Genomic DNA, 24,222 nt, shown 5'->3' on the forward strand with positions numbered 1-24,222 from the left:
GCGGCCTTCGCCCAGGGGCGGTGGCGGGAGTCGGGCCCCGAGCTCCCCCGGTTGTTGCACCCCCCTCCCCCAGCGTCCCGTCACCTGAACCAGGGGACGGGTCTCCTCGTCGCAGCCTGTTTTCTGCCATTTCTGTAGTTATTGGGTAACTTGTGGGTTCCGCGCCAGAAGCTGGGCTTGGAAACAGTTCGCCTCTTTTTTTTTTTAAATTGAAATCTTCTTATCCCACACGCTCAGCCGTGCTGTTCTCACCACTGCACGTGTGTGGTGACGTTTATTTTTTTGCTCTTGGAAGACGACCGGGTAAAATGATGGGATGATCTCTTACACTGGAGTTGTTGCCGTGGTGAGGCAAGAGCCCCTGTCAGCCCTCGGGTTTTCCATCTGCTGCATTCTTAACCCTCCTGGCAGCTCTGTTATTAGCTTCCAGGATAAGCACGAATGCCAGAGAAAACTGTTGATTAATCCAAAATGTGGAGCTCTTCTCCTGTGGCTCTTCATTATTTCACATCTTCAACATTTATTTAAATAAGTTTTAGTAATTAGCGAAGGTTTCTACGTGCAGCTGTAAGCGTCAGTACACAAATTTCTCCGAGGTACTCAAACGAATCATGAGAGATCAGCTGATACTTGTTGTGCTGGGTTGTTTCCATCATGGGAATATGTGTAGTATGCCTTTGATAACTAATCCGAAGATAAGAAGTTACCATTAACGTAAACTTTCTGGGCAAGTAAACGTAACGTGATCAGCAGCTTCACGGATGGATGAGTCAATAACTAGATGGGCTAAAAATGAATATTTACCTGATGGCGTTTAAAAGTGACTTAAACGCTTTGATTCTGTTGTAATGGATTGAATTTGTCGAGTGACCAGTGTTGACGCTTGACAGCGTATTGATTCCACTTTCTGTAAGCTCTTCCACAGCAAATTACGTCTTTTGAATACTTCATCTTCAGGGCCTTGCTCACGTGTGTAGGATCTCAGACGCGTACTTCTTGTATGTGTCTTCCAAGTACTTTTTGCGCTGCCGTGCAAGTCATTCATTGGGAATTTTTAATATAGGAAACTGGTATGTGCTTGTCTTGCACAAGCAAACTTGACTTTTGGCAGTATAATCAGCCGTGTTCTTTTTATGACGTTAAATATGTAGTAGAGAAAATAGTGGATTACATAACATTTTTGCAGAAGCACTGAAAATTATTTTTGCATCCCATTGCTTTCATTATCTGAGTTTCTATCCAGTAATATTCTGAATAAACCTTAGACTTGCTCTGATTAAGAACTAAGGCTTTCCTTAAAGTGGAAAAAATCCATTGTGGTTTGATAGATGGCTGTTGTCATTTGGAGGACATCACCGTATGACTTGCAATCCTTGGACGTGACACGCTGGGCTGCTTTTAGTTGCAAGGCTTTAGATAATACTAAGGAATTTGTTTTCATTTTTATTTTTTAGTACTGTAACCGATTCTTTAGTACAGATGCTTCTGTAGTGGTGCCAGTGATCTAATTATTATGGTGTTTCTACTGTTGGATAGTAAGGCTTGGGCTGTAAAATATTTGACCAAAAAAAGGTCCAATGCAGCAGCCAGTTGCAGATCTTTAGGTGAAGATATACTGTTTGTCAGGCAATAGTAGGGATATTTGATGAAAAACTTGTAGAAACCACCTTCACAGCAGATCTTTTCCGCTGATGTTCTTAGGATAAGGTTGTTTTTCAGCCTCTATGTTGCAATGTCACCAAAATTTGGGAAGGACGGGAGATCCAACGTGTCAGTGGATTGCCTGTCATACTTGGTCAAGCACATGCTGGCAAATGAAGAACCCAGTTGGGTTTTTTTGCTGTCCCCGTTACATTGTATATCTCTTTGGGCTGTGTTAGGACCAAAGTTTACCTTGCAAAGGCCCATCATAAAAATGAGGTGGCCATATTCAGGTTTCAGGAAAAAAATAATTGTCATTTCCTGGGAGGCTCGAAGAACTGCTGGACTTTGGTATTCCAGATGCCCTAGTCTTATTTATTTAGCAGGTTTTGTGGGTTCTTTTTTAGCTTTTCGTGTTGCTAGTTAGGGGTCATGTCCATATTTAATCTCGGGACCAAAAGGTAGCAAAGCTATAAATATCTGGAGCTGCTTAGCTTCCACAGCTATATTTTAAGATAAGATTTTAGATGTGTTTACTATTCATGTTCTTGAATGTATAAACCAGAACTGTTCCATATGCAAATATAGACACTGATCTCTTCATTCAGAGACAGCCAGAATTTCTTGACCATGCTGAACTTTGCCTCAGAGCACCTTCTGCCTGGACAGCTGAGTGAGAGGAGAGCAGAAGGCAGACCTCACGGAATTGAGCTGAAGATGCAAACGGCTTTTTGGTCATTCTGCTCCTTTGTGGGACTGGTTGTGAAGCTGCTGGGGCAACTTGGGGATTTTTGCAACCCGTGCCAGCATGCCAGGTTATCCTTTGGTTCACGTTTGAAACTTACTCCCCGCGTACAAGAGCTGTGCCTGAAGGACCTGCAAGTCACGTGCGGTTTGAGAGCCGCAGTCCAGCTTTGTTTTGGATGGATGCACATGCATTTCTGTGTTAATTAAGATTCTTTCTATGAAAGATTATTGCCCTTCCCCTTTTTAATACGTGATAAAGTCTTTAGAGAAGAGGGAAGTTTTTCATTTTCTTGGAGGTTCCTGAGGGAAAACAAAACATTTTTGGTTTGTTTTTTAGGTTTTGGTTGGTTCCCCCACCCCACCCCACCCCGCAAAGCCATTGCTTTTTGCTTGTCGTATTACAAATGTAGCTTTTGGCTGTGGATAAAAAATTAAGGATACTTTAAAACTAGTGTTGCCAACCAGCATGGGAAGAATTCCTAAATATCCTTTAGAGCTATTTGGGTTTTGTACTAGTTTTAGCTAGTAAACTTTTAAAGAGATCTGTAAAAATGTATGAAGAGGAGAAAGAAAAATTACATGGTAATTGGATTTGAAAGATTCTGTAGATCAGTGTTCAGTTTTAAAATCTTGGTGATTCTTCACATTCCTTTACTATTTTCGGGTTAAAGTACATGATTTCATATGTGTGATCAGTGGTCAGAAGCTTTTATTAAGTAGTTAGAGTTAGCAGCATGTCTTTTTTTCTTTATCTCTGAATGCTTAACCTGGTGAGTGATACCTGGTGTAGTAATTTAAAAGATGTCATAGTCGCACCAAGAAAACACAATTTTCTCCTGAAAATGATGTACAAATGTTAAGCTGTTACTCTTTGTACTTTTCATTGATGCTTTCACTGAATGCACTACAGTTGCTACATGGCTTGTTTTGACAGTGAAACATTTCAGATACTACTTTTTTTTTTCCCATTTTAATTTAATCTTTAAGGTTTTATGTATTAGCAAAACTGATTTGCATAGTAATGCAGTTTAAAGTTTTGTGCAAATTAATGCCTCAGAAAACTTGGAGTGAGCTAATTGAAGGCACCAACTTTGAAGAGATAAATTTTTCTTTAATATTGAAAACAACCATAATGATAAAATTATAGTATACTACAGTTCTATATGACACATTTTTCTGTATATGATGCTGTAAAATAATGTACACAGGTCAATAAGTTGTAGAAATTCAGGTGCTAAGGGTTATTAAGGTATCGTAGAAAGTAAAAGGGCGAACTGTGTAGTTAGAATGTGAACTCCCTTTGTATAAAGAACACTCGATCTTGTCCATAGATTGCACGTTACATAATCACTACTAGGAAACAGTGTTTCAGAATGTCTTCATCATGTGGACAACTGCAGATTTTTAACTTGTTGCCATTAAAACTTGTAAAATTGTCTCAGAAGAAAAATCAGGACTGTGTGAGAGTTGATCTTTGTCAACACAGATGTTCACCAAGCAGACGCTGAGGACAAATAGTAAGAGTACAGTTGTTTAACCATAGGTTATATTTGAAAGTTACATTGGTGTACCTATTTCAGTTGATGAACTGATGACTTACAAAAACAATTATTCTAAGGAAATAACTAGGATTACTATAATTATTCTTTCTTTTATGAATAGCTGCTACTATAAAATACCTTTATACCTGCCTAAGTGCATTAAAAGCAAGCTGTATGTCACCTTGATTACACTAGTTTTGCTGGAACAGTGCAACTTTATGCCTTTAGGTTGGGCAATTAAATCTGTAAATGTTTGTTTGCTTTCCTCAGGTTTCAGAAATGTATGCTTTAGTATTGCTCTTGCTGTGGGATGATGAGATACTGCCACCCATTTAACTAGTTCCCAAGCCTTTGCTATAAAGCAGCTAGGAAAGTACACTTACATACTGTGAGCTGCTAAAGTTCCTGTTGGTGGTGCACCATTATAGTTCAAAATTAGATAGCCTTGACTTGTAGGCTGTTCTTCTGTGGCTAACCATTGTTAGAAATCCTGTAGAGAAGTCCTGTATTATTACTCTTAATTCTCTTTCATTCTTCATGCCTCTAGCGCATGAGGTATGCTCTGCTGCAGGCCCTGCACAGTTGGTGTTTACCATAGCCCGCAGGAGAATTGCGATTTTGAGTTGGTATGCTACTGCCAGCCCTCATTAGGCCTCTAAATGATACTCTCTTGCAGAGAGTGGGTTGCAGTCTTGTGTTCAGTTTTCAGTATTTGGAATATATTCCCAGGGTCTTATTTTGAAAATAACTTTGATTTATTCACTATAATCTGAAGGCAAATTAAAAATGTAAGATGTTTTTATCCTTACAGGAAGGAAGAAACAGAAGCTTGCCAAAGAGAGAGCAGGGCTTTCCAAGGTAATACAGTTTTCAATAATGCAGTGCTATTTTGAAAGATGTTTCATTTGTATTATTTCTAAGATTTGTTTAAAGATCTGTTTTGATTCCAGCATTACAAACACTTCTGCAGATATGCAGTCTTTAGTTTTTTTACTGCTCACAAATAACCATATGAAATGGTTGTTCCTTTTTTTGTGTCAGATAGAGGCCTTGTACTAGAAAGTACAACATTTACTGTGTGATTTGATGGTGTTTTCTCTTTACGGTATGTGCAAGGACTTTTCAGACTTAAAAATCATTGATGGGATACAGCTATAACTGAACCTGATATTTTTTCGCTAGAAGTATTTGATTTCTCTTTCCTTGTCACCAATGGATCCTGGAAGAAAAAATAGATTTATCTTCACCAATTTTAAGAAATATAATTGTGATAAACATAACACACCTTAGAATTTATATTTGCTACAAAATTGTGTACTTAAACTGAGTAGAGGTATTTCAGGCTCTGTCTCTACAGGTGTGTGATGCAATGCTATGAGACCTGAGTCTGATTTTCAAAAACATTCCATGTACATTTAACTTAGTGGTGACACTTCTAATTATTTTTTGCCAGTTTCAGTGTAATAGTATGGTTGTGTGTGTGTTTGATTTCAGTTGAGAATGTTTTCTGCTAACTTGTTTATTAACTGATGTTTAAGGGCCAACTTCAGTTTTACTCTGTGTGTTATAGTTGCCTGATCTGAAAGATGCTGAAGCAGTTCAGAAGTTTTTTCTTGAGGAGATTCAGCTTGGCGAGGAACTACTAGCTCAAGGTAATAGCATAATTTTTTTTGAGGGTTAAGTTGTAAAATAGTTTTTCTTTACCTTTGCTAGAAGATAATTTTTATATACTAAGATCTTCTGGGGAGTCAAATTCACCTGGAAAAATCTGTTTACTTGTTTCTAACCTCCTGTGTTCAGAAGATCCAGCAAGGGAGGAGGAAAGAAAAGTGTGGATTGAGTCTCAGGAATTTAATCCACTGTTGATGGATGTTTTATGTAAATAGTTTACAGTGTGGAAGAAGGTTGATTTCAAAACGTTATGATTTGTTATACAGGTGAATATGAGAAAGGTGTTGATCACTTGACCAATGCCATTGCTGTGTGTGGACAGCCGCAGCAGCTACTACAAGTTCTACAGCAGACTCTTCCACCACCAGTGTTTCAAATGCTTCTAACTAAGCTCCCTACAATAAGCCAGGTATGTGACACGTTCCCTGTTGTTTTGGGTTGAAAATAATTTAACTACTTCTCTTATCCACTACATTGGTCTTGAGTATTGTTTTTTGTAATAAGTATTTTGTATGTTGGTTGGATTAAAAGAAGCTTTTTTTCACATGAAACATTAAGAGGTATATATGAAAAACACCATGAGCATTAATAGCAAACACGGTAAAATAGAAATACAAAACTTCTCTCATGCATAGGGTATGCTAAGCTCTTCTAAAGTAGAGACGTCTGACCGCGGCTCTGATACTATAACTGGATCCACTGTTTCCCAAATACAAGTTGGGGGATCAGAAAAGCGGTAACTGTCTTGCACTGGGTCTTGAGGGGTTTTTTTTTGGTGTGGTCTTTTTTTTTTTAATTATGTATCTACAAGTGTCTGTAAGTGCTATAAAAGTCCATTAGAATTAATCTGTTGCCTTTGCTAGCCTGTTGCTTCTGGGCCAGCTATAAACACAAATTGTTAACTAGCACCAGAACACATGACAGTTTTGAAAGATTGGGGGTTTCCCTGATGATAAAAGTGTTTGTAGCTCTGTGTATAAAATGCTCTCCCTTTTTAGCCTGAGTACTGTGCAGGTAATGTTGGTAATATGCTAGCAGGTGAGTCTATTGTGAAATAAATGTTTTACGTTCTTGGAAGTGCAAGGGTGCTGCCTAATGGTGTTACCTCGCATAAAGCAGAGACTCAGTGCTGTGCATCAGTCAGCTCTCTTTACAGCTCAGGCCTGGTTACATTTCGGTTTAAGGTCGATATAGTTAGTAAAAACACTGAAAGGTGTCAGGTACACAAGATGTAAACACCTGGGGAAACAATGGAGCAAAAATGTTTCCTTAGAGAACAGTGCCAAAACCACACACAGAGGTAATATCTTGAGGCTGATAGGATATTATTTATCTGACTTCAGCTTTGTTAGGCATTGCACAGTACGTAATTTCTGCAGAACTCGCTTCAAAAACTTATGTCAAATAGATTACTGTTTTTAACAATCAGTTTGCTCAGTAATTACACTGCTTAATGTTCAGTGTAAAATTACATTGCTTGATAATCAGTTGCCTACTGTCAATTTTATGTAATTGTGAATGAGTTTTTCTCCTTCTTACAGAGAATTGTAAGTGCACAGTGCTTGGCTGAAGATGATGTTGAATGAGGTCACACCACAACAGGGGGAAAAAAAAGTTTTCTTACCCCAGAAGATGAGCATCACTAGGGGGATAAAGGGGCAAACATAGTAGTTAATGGACTGTGTACCACATCGGGTTCTACCAGAGTTAAAATTAACTTTGTGTAGGTGGGTTTCGCAGGATTTTATTTATTATCCCAGTGAAAAGTGTATTTTGATAAGAATTCATTTTATAAATACACTGTGTTGAGTTATCAAAGTATCACTAACTTCATTATTATTAAAATATGCAGTTGTAATGTTGTACATATAAAGACATAAAACTACGACCTATTAAAAACCCAATGCTCATTTTTGAAAAAACAAAGTTATGGCAATAAAGATTTATCTGCACTTGTGTGTCCCTATAGTACTACTTTAAATTTCAGAACATTTGGGTGTCAGAGCAAATGATCTAAAAATGACTTAACATTAAAATTTATTTTTAGCGTTACGGTGGGGAATGGTAATAGATGACTGGCTGCGGAAAGAATGACAACTCCATTTCTGTCAGGAACAATAACATCCAAAGTGATGCAAGTCAAAACTGTATCTGGCAAACATGAAAGCTCTGTTAATGCAGGTGTCCGAAATAAAGCTGTTCGGAATAGAACCTGGGGCAGATTGTAAGAGCACAAAGGTTGTTTTTTTGGAAAGCTTGAAGCCTTTTTGCAAGACAGGCGGCTAGCATTTCAGTCTCTGGTCTTGAAGACCATAGAAAATGGCTCTTAACAGTCTTTGGCATTTGCCTTACAAAAAACTGCACTGATAAGGTAAGACAATGATATCCCCAGGCAAAACTAGCTAGTGTAATTAGAAAGATGTTGTAAAATTTCGGTATGGTGTGATACTGTAAACTTGAATTTAGGTAAGTTTTCCTTTGCTAGTGAAAAGGAGGCAAGTAATACACGGACTCAAGTGAGTAGCAGAAGCGTACTTCTGAAAGCAAGTTTTCCATGGATAGGATGCTCTAAATGTCAAAATAGACTGGCTTCTACTGTTCTCTGGTTTTGTGCTATTGCCACTCAGGTGGCAGAAGAACCACTTAAAAATTTAGCTTTATATTTTTGGCTTGGTGACTTGTTTTAACTTGAGGAGGAGAATGCTTTGAGGTGTCTCTTTCAGACCAGCTGATAGTTTGTGCTGATGATGCCAATACATTAATAGTAAGGTACTAGGTGGCATAGTCCAAGTAGAAGTGAGATACTCTGAGAGCAGTTTAGCCAACATTCCTATCTGTCTCTGTCTCATTTCAGCCTGGTGTAAGTTTCTGTAAGGGCAGATTCTTCCAAATGGTGAGTCTCAACCTTTAATAAATTGCCTCACACAGAATTTTTGAGAGGTTAAGCGGATAGTTTATGGTCACCTAGCAGTCAAATACCTGAGTTTGGGAGTAGAAATGGCTCTTACTGAGTCAGTCTGCTTAGACAGTTTGCCATGGAAGAGATATTTCCCCTTAACCCCTTGAAAACACAATTTTCAAAGATTTGAGGTGCTATTGAATCTTTCTGTAACATGACAAATACTGAAGCTAATGGCTGGTACAAACAAAAATTTTTTGATCAGCTGGCTGTAGTTTAGTCTTTTTGTTGTGCTTGAATTGTTCAGGTAGTGTAAGGTAAAAGTAAAACTTAGTAGCCATAATCTTCAGGTGATAGTGGCTGGTCTTCTCTTTTCCTTTTAATTTATTTTAGAGGGACCAAGTTATTCTGCACCTAGAATACTTAACAAAAATACTGTGAAATTGCAGAAGGTTCTATTTTTAATGAGTACAGTGAGGCTTTTTGGAGGAGTTTTTCTTTTCCTTTCTAACCCTTAAAGGTAAAAAGTAAGAATTCATAGGTTATGCTGACAGAACTGTTAGCGTGTTTACCTGCTGTCCTTGCTGGTGGTGGTCGCTTCAGTGTAGTATCTTTCTGGTTCAGCTTTTAATGTCGTCTTAAGGTAAATCAAACTCTTCCCCCTGCCTCAAAAAACCAAACCCAAACAGCGTAAGACCAAAGTGGCACCCTTCCTTCAACCTGAACAATTTTCTACACTCTTTGGTATAATGATGACAATCTGAATTCATAATTTAGCTTACAGCAAAGCTCTCCTGAGCTACGTATGTTTTAGCAAACTTGGGTGTCAAATCTTCTGATTTCAGTGGAAGACTTGGTGGTAGTCTGATTATGTCTACAAATGGTCATTGCTTTAAGAAACATCATAGACACACATACTACTTTAACCCTGTTTAGTTTTCTTGATCTTGCAAAGTTAGATGCAAGCAAAATTTTAGATAGCATAGGTTTAAATGAAGCCTTAAGTACAAATCTGTTCTCATATTTGGTAACCCAGAAGTACCTGGTTAGTATGCTAGAACAAGCTCTGATACCTGTTTTGAGTGCCTTGGCTAATAGGGTGGGAATGAGGAATCCTTTTAACAAGGCTTAAGATTATTTTTTTTTCCCAAAATCTCCTGATGAAGCTAATACCTTACAAACTGTGAAGACTTGAAGATACTGTCTAGAGTGGGAGTTTGCTGTTGCTCCAACAATGGCAGGCTGACACTGCTGTAGCTAGCATGCACAGCCCACACATGTAGGAGGCTGTAATTTAGAACTGGTTTCAGACATAAGCAAAGTGCAGGTCATCGGAAGTGCAGCAGTAATGATGGATGTTAGTGCATCAGTAGTAGTAATGCCATTGCATTAGCTGTGCATAGTACTGTATTTCTTTCCACCTGTGTGAATTAAAAAAAGGTGGAAGTGAGCCATTCCAGTTGTGGATTTGCTGCTGCTGAGCTCACAGTTGCTGGTGAATAAGATCTGTAATCTTATTTTACTGCAGGTAAAACTACTAATCTTTCTCCCAGAAAGAGCCATCTTCCCTTCTGTGTTGCTCCAAGAACAAGGCACTTGTTTTCACCACTAAGAGGATTTCTCATAAAGGAAATCAGATGTCTGTTTGTTTTATGTTGGGCAGTCTCATATCATCAGTTATGAGCTTCTCAGGCAGCTTTCATAGGAGAAAACCCCGGCTAGTTTCATGATCATGCAGGACTACCTTTGATGTCTCACCATTAAGTTTTCTAGATAATGGAATCGAATCCAAAACCAGAGTGATCAGGCACACACTGAATCATCTGGCACTAATTTCCTTACCCTGGGGGATGACAGAATATTATTGTTGCCCTTAACTTGAAAAATGGAGAAGTCCCAGCCCTGCTGTGTAGGAGGCCAGCCAGCCATCATCAAAGTAAGGCTCCAGCTATTTATGCACCCAGAAGAATCTTTCTAAAGTTTCATTTGTACATCTGTTGATGGTGTGTTTAAAGTCCCTTAGGCTGAACAGTGGCCCTATATGACCGTTGTGTTAAAATTAACATGAGTTAAACTTCAAGGGAATCTTTGAAGTGGTCACTAAGTGCTTTTAGTGAGTGTTTTAAAGGCATGTTGTACTATGCACCCATGCTTCTGCATTTTTTAAAATACGGCTATGAAAAGGGCTGACGTGAAAAAAAAAATTTCTTTGAGGCTTCTGTTGTACCCAAGTCTTGGTTTGGTTTTTAATTTGTGTATTTACACTGACCAGTATAGCTTACGGTCTCCCTTATGCAGTGACCAATAAAAGCCTGTCGGCACAGCAGTCAAATCTGACCGAAAGCCTGTTGGAAAGAGCTGAAACTTGTGCTTAATCCACAAGGAGTGGGCTAGCTTTCATCAGAGGCACTCCAGAAACTGAGCTTCTGGTGTTTTCTGCATTTATACCAAAACGGATCTTCCTAAAGAAGAAGATGTGGACATCTGATGCTGTTCTTGGAGGGCAGAGTTTGCCATGTCCTGTGTATGAATGTGTGAGTGAAGCCATAGAAAACATCTGGCCCTTCCGTGATGTTTCTGTACCAAACTGTCCAGCATACTGGCGCTAGGTAATGGACAGCTTTTTCAAAGTACAGTGGTTTCTGTATTTTCTTGCAAAGAAAATACAGGTTCTCACTTCTTTCCCTGCAGTAGGAGGTTGAAGGTGCTAGTTTTACAGAATATTTACTGGACAGCTTTTGATAAGGTCACTCCCTTGTTTTCCAATCACTGCTGTAACCTAATAATCATGAACTCTTAAAAGCCTCTCCACTGTAAGCTTTTGACTCCAGACACATAGTTCCAATTCCTGTTTTGTAAAGGCCAGGCCTTGATTTAATGGGTTGTCAGATGCATGTCATCCTGCAGCGCTTGCTCGCAATTGCCATTATTTCCCTTACACCCTGAGGATGTTCTTGACTCATCTTTGGGGTGAGAGGATGGCCATTGGTGCTCGCCCACTGCACGATAGTTGCTGAATGGAGTGTTGTTGCAGCTAGCACAATGTTGCTAGAGCCTGCAAATCTGTCCAGATGGTCCATGCTGCAGGATGGTTATGAGGGGCTTTCGTGTATGAAATTTCTGCTGTGCATGGAGGCGGAAAACAGCTGAAGTCAGATAGTTCTGCCTTTTCACAACTTGGGCTCTTACAATTAAAAACTAGATTTGGTCACACTATCATTTGAGCAGGTCTTAATCTAAACAGCAGAGGGCAGTTTTGCACACGTTCTGTGCAAGCTCATCCTGCAAAATCCTAATTTTTAGAATCTTCCTGACTGGTGAGGTGATGCAATGCAGCATTTTGTCCAGACAAATTTGGCACAGCGTATAAGACAGGATCAGTGGGGCAGCAGTGACGTGTTTCTACTGACACCTAGTTCTGGCTTTTTAAATCCTGTGTTTTTGGTTTGTTGTGATGACATGATTAGAAGGATTTCCCTTTTCTTTCTCTCTATCCCTCAACATAAACCAGGTATATAGATAAGCCAGCTGCATTGTACGACTTAAACTCTGCAACAAAATGAACTGAATCTCATTCCCAGGCATGCAGGAGAGGAGTTTTCCCCTGCCCAGCTGTGATTTTTCTGGATGAGTTTTGCTAGCTGGAGTGAAAGGAGAGCACTTGTTAACTGCAGTAGGGGTGGAAGAGAAATCTGCATCTTGAGACTCTGCCTGGAGTTGGACTCTGGCTGTGCTGGCCCATGTGAGAAGGGTCAACCAAAAAAAAAAACCAAAAACCAAAAAACAAGGCAAGGTCTTATATGTTGGTGACAGGATGCAGTTTCGTTGCTGGTCAAATTTCAGCTTAAGGTGGCAAAATCTACTCACCCTGTAGCTGGATTGTAGTCTACAATCCTGTAGCTGACTTGAAGTGAGCTGGTGGGGTCTCTCTCATGTCTTGGAGGCAGCTATTTGTATTGTAGCGGCATCCTGGCTTGAGACCAAATCTTAACTACTCCTGCACCTCAGGAGGGGTTTTTCTCTGCTTCCTGGGCTCTGTTTGCAGGGGGAAAGTTTATGTTTATGCCATACAAGTAAATGGAAGCTTTCAGCCCTTGTAGCTATTGATCAGCATTTTTCCAAACATTCACCTTGTTAGTAGAAATTTTTCAAAGTCTGCTTAAAACATGGCAAGTATCTAGAGAAAGAGAGCTGTTTAGTAAAAGGTACTGTCTCTGCAAACTATGCTTCTCCTTCCTTAGGTCAAGCTGGATATGTTGCACTCTGTAAGATAGCCTGGAAGATACAGAAATTTACTGTAACAAATCAATCTTTTTGCCTGTTTTGGCATGTATGTAAAAGTGCATTTCCTGGAGCTCTGAAACAACCTGGTTAGCATCTTTTGTTGTATTTAATATTATTTAATGAGAAGGAATGTACATTCAGCTTTGATGATTAAAATGACAATGATTATTGCATGAATTTGTTAATTATAATTCAGTGACTAATTAAATGGAGAAATGGAGAAAAAGGATTCTTGAGCAAGCATGTTCTTTGAGAAACTCTCCTCTGGTGTTTTAAATTGATAGTACATGCCTAATCAATTCATAACAGTATCTCGTTATTGGTGGGAACGGTCTGGTTTTAATGGAAATTCACTTTCACCACACATTGACCTGGTATAATGTAATGGCTTGGTCCTGCAAGTTACTGCAATGAAGACTACCAACTCCTAGAATTATTAATTTATAGTTTTTGCCTATATAAAGAAGAGAAGCCCCATCTGACCCCAGGTTGCAGCCTCCATGTTTATTGAGTTCTAGGTCAGGTGTTTGCTATAATGACACTCAGCTGAATTTGCATGATAATGAGGGGTTGCTATTTGATTTACATTTCATTTGCTTTTATCTCTCCATCTGAAGTTTTGAGCTTTAACATCAGGTCCCTTGGCTTATGTTAGAAGTTGTCTGACAGAACTAAGGGCCCTTTTTTACTTCTCTGTAGGGATGTTATCTACTGGCCATTGGCACTGGCAGAATTCTTAGCATGAAATTATTATTATTACTTCTGTATCAGCAGAGATGTGTGTGGCACTCTGAAGAATCTGTCAAGATGAAGTGTCTGCTTCTGCAAGCTCACAGCCTGCGGTCCTGATCCTGTAATTTACTCTGCATGGTCCTTTCCTCATGGAAACCAAAGCAGTCAAGAGCAGGACATTGGGACAGTGACACAGGAAGGGAGAAGGTAAGGTTTAGGGTAGTATGATTGTTTTGGTAGTTATTGGGTGGGTGTTTTGTTTATCTGAATTATGGATAAAGCCCTAAAGCTTGCTCCTCTTCTACATCACATTATTTTTAGACTGGCTGGCTAATCAGTGCTAGTTACTAGTATCGTCAGGAAAAACCAGACCTCAACCAACCATAGACCTGCTTATAAATCATGAAACCAACCAAAAGGAAAAAAGCATTAAAGGCACTCTATAATTGAAAAGATTGGAAGCACAACCCACCCCCAACTGAAATCAAATAACATGAACTGTAGAGCACTGGGTTAATTACTCTGCTGGCAGTCCTGCAGTTCATAATTGGCTTCTGCATTGTAAATGTAAGAAGCAATCTTTCAGAAATCTGGCTTGCTGTTTGATAGCAACTTTAAAAGGAACTCTGACTGTTCTGTCGAAACTTAGTAATCAGCCTACACCATAGTGCCTGAAATTTGGTGACACCGTCATGCAAATAGGAAAGCTGGGACATAGGTATTAAGCAGGCATAAATAAGGCAAACAGCAGTGCAGTGAGTCAGCGTCCATCCTAGATGTTGGATTGCAAACTGAATACATGACAACCTGATAAAATGGTTGAAAACTGGAGAGGTACTTTACTGAGAGAAAGTTGTAGCCCAGTTGTGGACAGTTGACCCATCCTTAAAAACAATGCAGCTTTCTAAAACTTGCTTCTGATGCTCAAAGTCCTCGTGGTTAGAGCAGATGTTACCTGTTGGCCAGGATGGCTCCATCCTCCATTTTCTGCCTGGAGCCAGTATCTGGAAAGGAGAGGAGGATATGCCTGGAAAGAGACGGGTTTGTGGTAGCCATATAGCCAGAAGGTCCGGTCAGCAAACCGGTGTGTCCTGCCATCCTCAAGAACCAACAGACTGTCTGGTTCTTAGTGGGAGCTTCAGCTAATCACTCGGGCACCTTGGCTTCTCTGGGCAACCGTGGAAGTAAGTGCTAGTAAGTTAAATTGGTTTTCTAAAGGGCACAGAAACCCTGGGATGGAATCTGTTGATATTGGGGCAGTGCTCTCTCCATGCTTTTTGTCATAAAATGTGAAGCAGGGAAAACAATTGGCTTCTGTGTAGAATCCCTCCCTTCATTTCAGTTGTTTCCAGGATGGTGTTTGTTATGAGACTCTGCCAAGGTCAGGAGCAGTGTTTTCTCTGCTGGGTTGCCCTCAAAATATTGCAGCAGCAGGCCTGATTGATAATATTTGTCATTAGACTGTAGATCTTTTCACAGATGGGTGTCTCCTACCTTGGGCAGCACATTTTCAATGAAACAGTGATCTCACCCTGATTTCAAAGAAAAAAATTAAGAAACAGATTGCAGTCTGACAGAACCAGCAATGGCTCAGACTTGGGATCCTTCATGGCCTTTGCAATTTTTTAATCTTACCATTCAAATTCTGCCTCCCCAACTCCTGGTAATGTTGCAGGTGTTGTGTGCTTGGTCTCAGGGGGTGACAACATAAGCTTTATTGTTGATTGATGCAGCAGGGATTTTGTAAATTCAAAGTATTTGTAAGTCATCATAGTATTCATAGTCACCAAAGTATTTGTAGAGCTTTTGAAGAAATGCTGCTCTAAGACTGATTTCACTGGAGCAGCATAGATTATCTTCATTTTGGGGAACTTAAATGCATTTTCCTTTCTTCTTGGAAGACCACAGTATTTTCGCTGATACCAAAGAGTATCACCGTTGTTGACGTGGCCATTTAGGGCACATGCAGTACAGCTGTGCTCTTGTGAAGCTTCACAGGACTCGGGGACCAAAGATACGGAGCTAATGATTAGCTAGACCATACCGTCCTTTGCACCAGGGCCAAATGTAGTCTGCTGCAAATCACCTTTCATTGCCCATAAGGTGTGAGAGCAGTCATTTATTTCCAGTGGGAAGTGTAAGAACAGAAAGTACTTTGCCACGAGGCAGAGCTTTGTGGGCAGTCTTGGATGCCTGATGCAAGGCTTTTTCCATTGCTTCCCAAAATGATGGTCTTTTCTGGCAGACTTCAGGCACTGGGAGTGCAAAAACACTGGCTAAATAGAAATCTCCTGCAGCCAGGACCTTCCAATTTAACATCTTTCAATGAACGCCAGAATTCACATACACCAAAGCTCTTTCTTCTTTTTAAATCACTGTGTGAAGGTCATACAAAATAGTTCATTTGCTGCCCTTTGCTGGGTGTCTTCCAAAGGTGGAGTGCCTGCCTTTTGCTAAGGGGCTTAGCATTTTGGCTTTTCTTTTTTTCAGTGTTGAAAGGTTAACATTTGTATTCTTTTCAGAATACAAAGGAAACGTGTCATCGCAGAGGCACACAGAGGAGTTAAATTTTCAGGGGTGGCACTGCAAATAGCATCTGGGCACACAGGTACCAAGGCTTGGTCCAACACGATTGGGAACAGGGCATCAGCTCTAGATTCAGGCCTGTCTCCTTGGGACAAGGTAGCGCTCGCGGTTCCTGCCAGCCCATCATGTTGCCGTAGGCGTCCGTCTGACAGTCGCAGAACACGCTGAGTCTGCGGTAGCTTTGTGTGCAGCAGCAATGAAGGATGAGAATCTGCGGGCCTCAGTGTAAACACCAGCTTTCCCCAGCAAAGCCAAGTTTGTCTTAAACTTCCTTCTGGTGGAATTTTATCTTTTCCCCTTGCCTTCCTACACCTATCTTTTATAGACCAAGGGGGTTTGCAGTTGTCAAGCTTCGTTGTAAAGCACTGAAAGGAAACTGTGCCCCATGTTCAGGTAGCGTGCCCAGAGACAGGCACCAGGCGAGGGGAAGGCATGGAGAGCCTGCAGAGCCCCATCTGTTTTGGCTTCCCAGGGCCGGTGCCACTAGATGGCAATGTGGTACTCCTGCAGCTGGGACTCCCCTTTTCTTTCCTGTAAAATTTCTTGCTTTTTCTGTATTTATTTCTGCCAAACTGATGATTGCACCCACCACCCCGGCAAGAGAACAGAACAAAATCATTTCATAGAACATTACAGCTGTTGTGCCTTTTTCTTTTCTTTCTTTCCCCCCCCAGTTCTTTGTCCCACAGCAGGGTGCAGAGGTTTAAAAACCTTCTTTCTTAATCGCTCTCCTTCTAAAAACAGAGAAAACACAGCCTCTTGGGAGCAATTAGCTGTGAGAAAAGCATTTCTCAAACAATTGCCAGGAAATATTGTCTTGACCGATATTCCTGATGTAACACTGTCGTTCTCAGTACTGTTATTCTAAGATACTCAACTGCAAAAACAGCAGGGTACAGATCTGTAATGTACAATCTGCAGCTTACCACCTACCTTACCTTTTTATATCCATTTACTTTCAGTTTGTGTCCTCCCTGCACCCCCTGTAGCTATTCTGTTTAGGAGAGTGAAGAATTATTTGTGACTCTCCTCTTGTGACTAGTGTATCAGGCCAAGGCTGTGACAAGACACGGCAGAAAATTAAGGTTATGCCTCTGCTGCCCTGGTTCCTGATTGAAATTCAGTGGCAGTGTGCTGCAGAGGAGGTCAGGCTGCATGCTTACAGCGATCCCTTCTAGCCTTAAACCTGGCAGCCGGAGAGTACGTGAGGTTGGTGAAGCCTGAATTTCAGTGGGAGCAGCTGGAGAGCAGGTATACGTGAAGCAGGCAGCAGAGGTACACTGAGACCAGGGTCTTGACCCTGAAAGTTCTCTCCCCGTCGTTGTATGCATGGAAGATGGACTGGGATGTAGGGTGGGGAGAGGTTGGAAGAATGGTGGTAAACTTCAAGCGCTAAAAGCCAGCGTTAGCAGTGGCTAGGAACCGCTGCTAGCTAGCCAGCTAGCTAGATGTACGTGCATGCATGCCCATTCGCATGCACAGCCATAACCATTTGTATTGTGTGGTTCAAATTTTGTCCCTCCTTACATAAATTCATGGAGATTTGAGAAACGAGCCTCACTCTGTGGGACAGGGTGTGAACTGAAGCACCTTCTGGAAGACAGACAGCAGTGTAATCCTTTCATTCAACCCTGTCTGCAGCTGCTTTTTATAAACTTGGCACAAATACGTACCCAGTGAGGCCAGGCCTGTGTAGCTGGAAAATATTTTCCACCATCCAAAAAAACAGAAGATTGGAAAAAGAGCCCAGAAATTGTGCATAACATGGAATGGCCTCGCTTGTGGTTTTTTTCCATGACTTCCTCGGCTCATTTTTCTGCTGCCAATTTTAGAAGCCCATAAGTCATACTTGTTAAACTTTCTCAGTTAAAATGTAACTCTAAGAACAAAGTCATATGATATGTTGCAGCCAAATAATCCTTCCAGAGCCTCTGACGGGAGAAAAGCTACCCTGATCTGGCCAGCTTGTGGACCTGCATGGGCTCCTGTCCCGGGAGAGGCAGGGCTGAGGGGGCAGATTCACGGTGTGAGGCCCGGCTGCGCCGCCCTCCCGGGTGAAGGCTTCCCCGTGGACTTCAGCAGGCGATTTTCCCTGCTTTTGCTAGGGTAGCCAGGCCCGTGGTGGGTCATGCTGCGGGACGGTCGTTGCAGAAATTTCAGGTCCTCCTCTAGAATGACTTTAAGCAGGAGGCGAAGCAGCGGAGGGAGCGCAGAGGCTGGCGGGGTCTGGCAATGGAGGGCTGAGACGCCGCTGTAGGAAGGTGCTGCTGCCGTCAGGGTGAAGGAACTGAGGGGTGAGGAGACAGCAGGTTGCCAAGAACGAAAGTGAATTTGCTGGAGGGTTTGAAGAAAGGGCATCCTCACTTCAGTGCGTTGTTAAGCATTGAATCAATATGGAAGTACTCGCATGCCAGGAGCAATATTTTTGTTTGCCAGTTTTGCTCTCTTTTATAAGGTGATTGTGCTTACGCCGGGCCCCAGATGGTTGCCTTGAAGTGCCATCCCTTGTCCAGGGTCTGCTCTCTCCCCTCCCACAGAACAAATCCCCGGTCACTGCTAAATTTACACTGGGGCCGTAGCCGAGAGCGGGACGTGGCTGTCGGCCCTGCCAGCCGTGGTGCTCCAGCCTGTCTCCTGCCAGGCGCAGCCTGTACCCCCGGGGCTGGCAGTCCTGGCCTGGGCCCCTGCAACCTGGTGGCCTGGGAAGAAAACTGGGGAGTACTGGTCTACCCCCAGGGCTGCCTTGGGCAGCCTCTGTGCCGAGGGTGCGCGAGTCTGGCCGGGCGTGAGGGAGCAGAGCAGGCAGAGGAGAAGCGGGTGGGAGGGGGGAGTGGAGCCGTGAGGGGCTTCTGGCTCTGCTCACCCTTCCAGCCCTGCCTCCCCCTTGGAAAAAAAATACAAAAAAAAGAAATTAGCTATCTTATTTTCCCCTAAATATCAGCTTTTGAGTTTGGTTCTGGCCCTTGGTGTAAACTGGGAGAGCGTCTGGAGGAAGTTGGGGAATCACGCTGCTGCCGAGCGGCCGCCGGGAGCGGCGGGCCCCAGAGACCGCCTTTCTGCAGCAGGGCGAAACGCCCTCGCGAAGCCTGTGTGGTCTTCACGGGAAGGGAGGAACTAAGCAAACCCACTGGAAACCGGCGAGGGTGTTGTAATGTTTTTTGGACAGCGGGTTTCAAAAACCAGCGACTGCCTCTCTCTCTCTCTCTCCCCTGGCGGCCGCTTCCCCTGCCATGACATTGAGGGAGGTGGTGGTGACTGATGTAACCGCGGCCAGGGAGAGTCACTTGCCCGACGCACGGAGGCTGGCCGACGGCCAGAGAAATTTGCTAAGGCCGGGTTTTCTCACAGCGGGCTCCCTGTCCCTGTGTGCATACCTGTAACTGGGCCAGGTGCTTGGCACGGCCACCTCCCCAGCCAAGTACGCGAGGCGGCGGAGCTGCACAAGGCAGGAGGAAGAGAAGAAGGAGAAGAAGAAAAGGAAGAAAATGTGTTCTTGTCCCGTGTGAATGCAGACCCGATAACGTCCCTAAGCGTGCGTTGTTTGTGTCACCATATTGTAATTAATAACGATGCCTGTTCGCTGAAGCCAGCTGTTCTTTGTGCTAATGGCAGGAGGTGTGGGGGAGAGGGTGAGGAGAGGCCTAGCAGTTTTTTTGCTGGATCACCACCTTTAAGTTATTGTGATAGACCTCTAAAAGGATCTCTTTGTATGAACTGGAATATAATGCTCAGCTGGGCTCTTAAATTCTGGCTCTGTTGAGAAGAGAGATCCTTTCATATCGATTGTCATTTCGTATGCAGTTCAGGCACTGACTTGTGGAAAATCTGGGCCAAGAGAGATATCATTAGGTATTTATGGGGGTTTGGTTGGCTCAGCAGTCAGTTTTTCCATTGTCATGCCATGACAGTAGTGCATTACATACACCCTCAGGAGACATCCTTCTGCTTCCACAACAATAAAGGACTTTTTTCTTTTTCTGACTCATCTTCAGCTTGAAAAAAAAAAACAACCACCACCAGTAAATATAATTAGCAACAGGCAGATATACTGTACGTAGCTCAGAACCCATTGGGATAGTTCCTGTTAAAATATATGCTCGTGGCTGCTCACCCCATGCTTAGACCTCCAGCTGCATTCCTGATTATACTTAGATGTTTTAACATAGCCTGGTGATATTGTAGGCTGAGGAGCCATTTCTAGTTTGGATGAAGAGGGGGAATATATTTAATGCTGGGATTGTCTTTTATGCACATACAGGAGCTTTGGCCAGACTCGCAGCTCACAAGGCAGGGGAGTACAAATGGCTGCGCTGCGCCGGATGCGAGGTCCACTTAGCTCTTTATCCTGCCTCTGACAGGGGCCAGCAGCAGATGCTGTGGGAAGGAGGACAAGAAACAGAGCAAGTCTAGACTGATCCTGCCCCAGTGTGCCCTCTTGGCTCCCAGCACAGCTATTCTCGCTCACCAAAGGATGGGGGAAGAGGCAACTAGTGCCTTAGTCCTACTGTTCCCCAGGCTCCTTGAGCCCCCGCTTGCACAGTGGCCCCCGTTTGCTTTGCTTCCCAGATGTGGCTCCACGTGGGATGGAAAGCAGACCCAGGTCTTCCCTGCTTCGCTTTGGATCCACGTGGTCACGTGAGGATTTCTGGGTTAAATGCGTCCTGGCCCACTCAGTATTTCCCTTATGTAAGCATGATGGAGCCGGGAGCAGGTGGCGTGCAGCTGGGCTCTGCTCTCTGCCAGGTGGGTGTTCCCTTACACCGCAAGCCAAAGTCCCCGCCATCCCAGTTAGGGGCTGCTGCCTGTCCCGTGTGTGCCATTGGAGCACCACAAAGACGGGACTCAGCCTTTGGGTCCATATTTCACCTTGGGGTGAAGGCTGACACCAGTCACATGGCTGCGAGCAGGCCAACTGGGAGATTAGTACAGCTTTGTTTATTTATTTATTTTAACCTGTGACTAAGATGGGGGAGTATTTGGATGGGAGCTGCTCCTCCCAGAAAAGTGCTGTTTATATTTGAGTCTCCTGAGCAGAGTCAGTCAGGTCTGAAGTGCTCATAACCCAGCAGTGGTATGTGGGCTCTGCTGGCATGTCCTCACGTAACCTGGTGTTCACGCTGCCGGACAGTGTGTGGGCTGGTTGTTTGCTCATCCCGAGCGCAAATGGCCAGAAGTTTTCCTCTGTATTCCTGATTGCTGAGCTCAGAGGGGTGGAGGAGAGGAAGAGCAAGCTTTCATCTGAAAGTGGCCAGGCGTTGCGTAGGGCTGTACCTGGGGTTATGCTGAGAAAAACGTGACAGTGTGGGTGGGGTGATGGCTCTACAGCCACAGACAATATTGCAGGGCTCACCTGTGCAACATGTGTTTCGCACAGTCACTAGTAACACTGGTGTGTGTGCAAGCAAGTCAGTACCTGCTGCCATGTGATCAAAAGGAGAGATGCTTTTAGAAACATGCGAGGGTGGCATGAAAAAACAAGTCAGCTGAAGTATCCTTAGCTCGTAGGGCACCTGTGGGCTAGCAGACACAAGTGAAAAAGCACACAGAAACTCCTCAAATATCGAGCTGGTGTTTATTTCCATTATCTCTGCCTAACTCCACCTGCATAAGCTACTTATTTCTTTGAGATCTTGTCAATTCAAGACCCTGGATGTAGACACACCTAATCTCTGGGACAGAGCCAGCTCAGCCAACTGAAAATGATTTCCCAAAGTGAGGGTCTTGTTCCCTATGGCAGGGCAGAGGGCAATGCAGAGAACTAGCCAAGAAGCATTTAAAGCCCAGGGCTTTAAATAGTACCTGACTAGGTGGCTAGTGAACTAATGATTTATGGGGAAATAGGATTTTGTGTTCTTGAGCTAAGGGGAGTTTGGAGAATCCTGTCCCCATATGTCATCAGTTGCTAAAACAAGTCTCCTGGAAATGTAAAAAGTCTGTCTCTCTCCCCTCCTTGCCCTATAGCAATATAAGTAGCACAATTTCATCTGAGTTTCGTGATAAATAAATGAGTAATCCTGCCTCCAAGGCTGTCTGGGACTTTGCACCACATCCTTGCTCCAGCTTGTACCACAGTACAGTGTTTTACAATGTCTGGGATGGAGAAGATCTATTCTGTGTAGCGAGCTGTAGTATATTCACTGGTCACAGTGTTGTCTGTGGGGTGAGAAATGGGGCAAGACTCCTCTCAAGCCATCGCTCTTGGGCATTTTCTGTTTTAGTACTCTCTAATTCTTCAGTGAATTGCCTGGACAGCTAATGACTGGGGTCAGGCCTGTTGGCCTTTGGTCAGCAAACTAAAACCTGGTTTTTCTTCTGAGCTGTTTGTGAACAAGGCATAGGCCAAAACTTCTTTTAAGCTATCATGGCAAGGGCTAGAAAACAGGAAGAAACCAATGCCAGCTCAAGTGCGGTGTATGCTGAGAGTGGTGCTCTTGTTTCCAGCAGGGAGGGCTTTGACTTCCTAAACCAGCAGCTCAGCCATGGCAGTGCAGCAGAAACCCTCCTGAGAAAGGGGACTGTGGAAATTTCCCTTGTGTTGATGGTACCTCCTGGTCAGGTCCCAGCAGCTGTGGGACTGCAGGGAAAGTTTGTGTGGTGCTCGCTCGTGTTTAGCGAAGGCTCTGCAGGCTCCAAGCTGCCTGTGCCCTCGTGTTCGTGAGCTTCTTAAACTATATCTTCAATGGAAAGTAACTGAGGGAGAGGAAAAGCAGCTTTCTAACCATGTTGAAGTTGGCCTTTTGTCAGTGAAGAAAGACCTAGACGTTGGTGCTCAGAGGCGCTGGCTGGGCCAGGTTTGATCTTGGGAACACCTATGTAAGGACAGGGTATTTCCCAAGGAGGCAACTGTGTAAAACTGGTGTGAATGAGGCCAGGCTCGTGGGCTTCTGTTCTCCAAATATGAGTTTTATCTTGAGGTCAGTGAGAGGCAAAGGTGTGTCAGTCCTTGGGTGGATGTTTTTTTGCCGCTGCTTGAGCACAATGGCGAACCTCGGGGAAGCCTTCCTGAACGAGCTGACTACCTGCACCTTGTCTGATTTACGTCCCCCTGGCTTGTGCTGACGCACAGCCTGGCGTCGGCAAGCTTTCTTGGTGCCTAGATCGCAGCTTCCATTTGGTTAAAACATGCAAAGTGTCTTTCAGAGAGGAGTGGGGTTGGGAAAAGGAAGCTGTGCGAGGCTTAGTTTGCATTACTGAATCATGCTGGGCTTGGTTTGGCAATTCCCTCTCTCTAGGCCCAGAGTTTCAGCAGTTTCAGGTTTCAGCCCAGTGCAGCATCAATAAGTCCATTCTTCCAGGAAGGTCAGACCCACTTTCATTCCATCCCTCCCCTTCTCCCTAGAAGAGAAGGCTGTTTAATGGCAACAAGGGTTCAGGGTACAGTCTGAGCAGGAGGAAGCACCTTGGCTGTTTCTTGTCCTTCTGCAAGCAGGCAGGGAGAGCTGTCTCCTTTCCCCACATAACCACTCAAGTCTCCAGCTGCCCCTACGAGGGTTCGGCTGCCTGTACCTCGAACGGAGGCCAGGGCCAGTTGCAAGTGCTTGGGACCTCCCAGGACCGGCCCTCAGCTTAGTTTTCCCTCTGGGCCCACCAGCTCAGGAGGAGCTCTGTGCAGTTGGGATAGATTTTGGAGGATGTGCTTTTACTGACAGTGCCTAAGGAAAATTTGAGGTGTTGGAAGACAGCGTATTTGTGTCTTAAAGCTGCTCTGTGTTACTGAAGGACAATTTTGGTAATGAATAAATAAATGGAACAAAATAAAATTCAGGAAAGAAAACAGCTCAACGGGAAAGTTATGAATGTAGCCGTCAGCCTGGTTTTGTTCGTTTTGGGCTGGGTGACAGGTGCAGGCGCAGAATTCAGTGACGTTCAAACCTTTCTCTACAGGTGAAGGGACACAAAATGGGATCTAATTTGTTCTTCATGGGGCATCACTTGTTGGGATTCTTTTTTTTTTTTTTTTTTTTTCAAAAAAATAAAGGGAATTTTTGTCAATTTCATCAAAGATACATTCTTGTTACTCTCACAACTGTGACCTTGTATCCAGCTAAAAGAGTTATAGCGGGTAACCAGTGAGATGCTCAGCTTACATCCACAGGGCAGATTTTCCAAGCAGCAGCTACG

The 24,222-nt window shown here is 43.2% G+C and overlaps 1 protein-coding gene across 3 annotated transcripts in view; it reads left to right on the forward strand.

Moving 5' to 3' along the window:
* Nucleotides 1-24,222, forward strand: part of TOMM20 (translocase of outer mitochondrial membrane 20 homolog (yeast)) — a 49,300-nt gene that overhangs the window by 401 nt on the left and 24,677 nt on the right. For 2 of the 3 annotated variants that reach the window (XR_774054.1, XR_774055.1), the window contains exons 2-5: nucleotides 4,741-4,787; nucleotides 5,500-5,581; nucleotides 5,867-6,009; nucleotides 13,558-13,722. Coding sequence is in view for 1 of the 3 variants with exons in the window: in XM_010562645.1 (XP_010560947.1) it covers nucleotides 4,741-4,787; nucleotides 5,500-5,581; nucleotides 5,867-6,009; nucleotides 7,142-7,186 (317 nt within the window). In the remaining 2 variants the exon portion in view is untranslated. Of the gene's footprint in view, nucleotides 1-4,740; nucleotides 4,788-5,499; nucleotides 5,582-5,866; nucleotides 6,010-7,141; nucleotides 7,653-13,557; nucleotides 13,723-24,222 lie in introns of those variants that run through there. The other variant, XM_010562645.1, reaches the window with a different exon arrangement.

Source organism: Haliaeetus leucocephalus, unplaced genomic scaffold (genome assembly GCF_000737465.1).
Source record: "Haliaeetus leucocephalus isolate CR32 unplaced genomic scaffold, Haliaeetus_leucocephalus-4.0 Scaffold162, whole genome shotgun sequence".
Classification (NCBI taxonomy): domain Eukaryota; kingdom Metazoa; phylum Chordata; class Aves; order Accipitriformes; family Accipitridae; genus Haliaeetus; species Haliaeetus leucocephalus.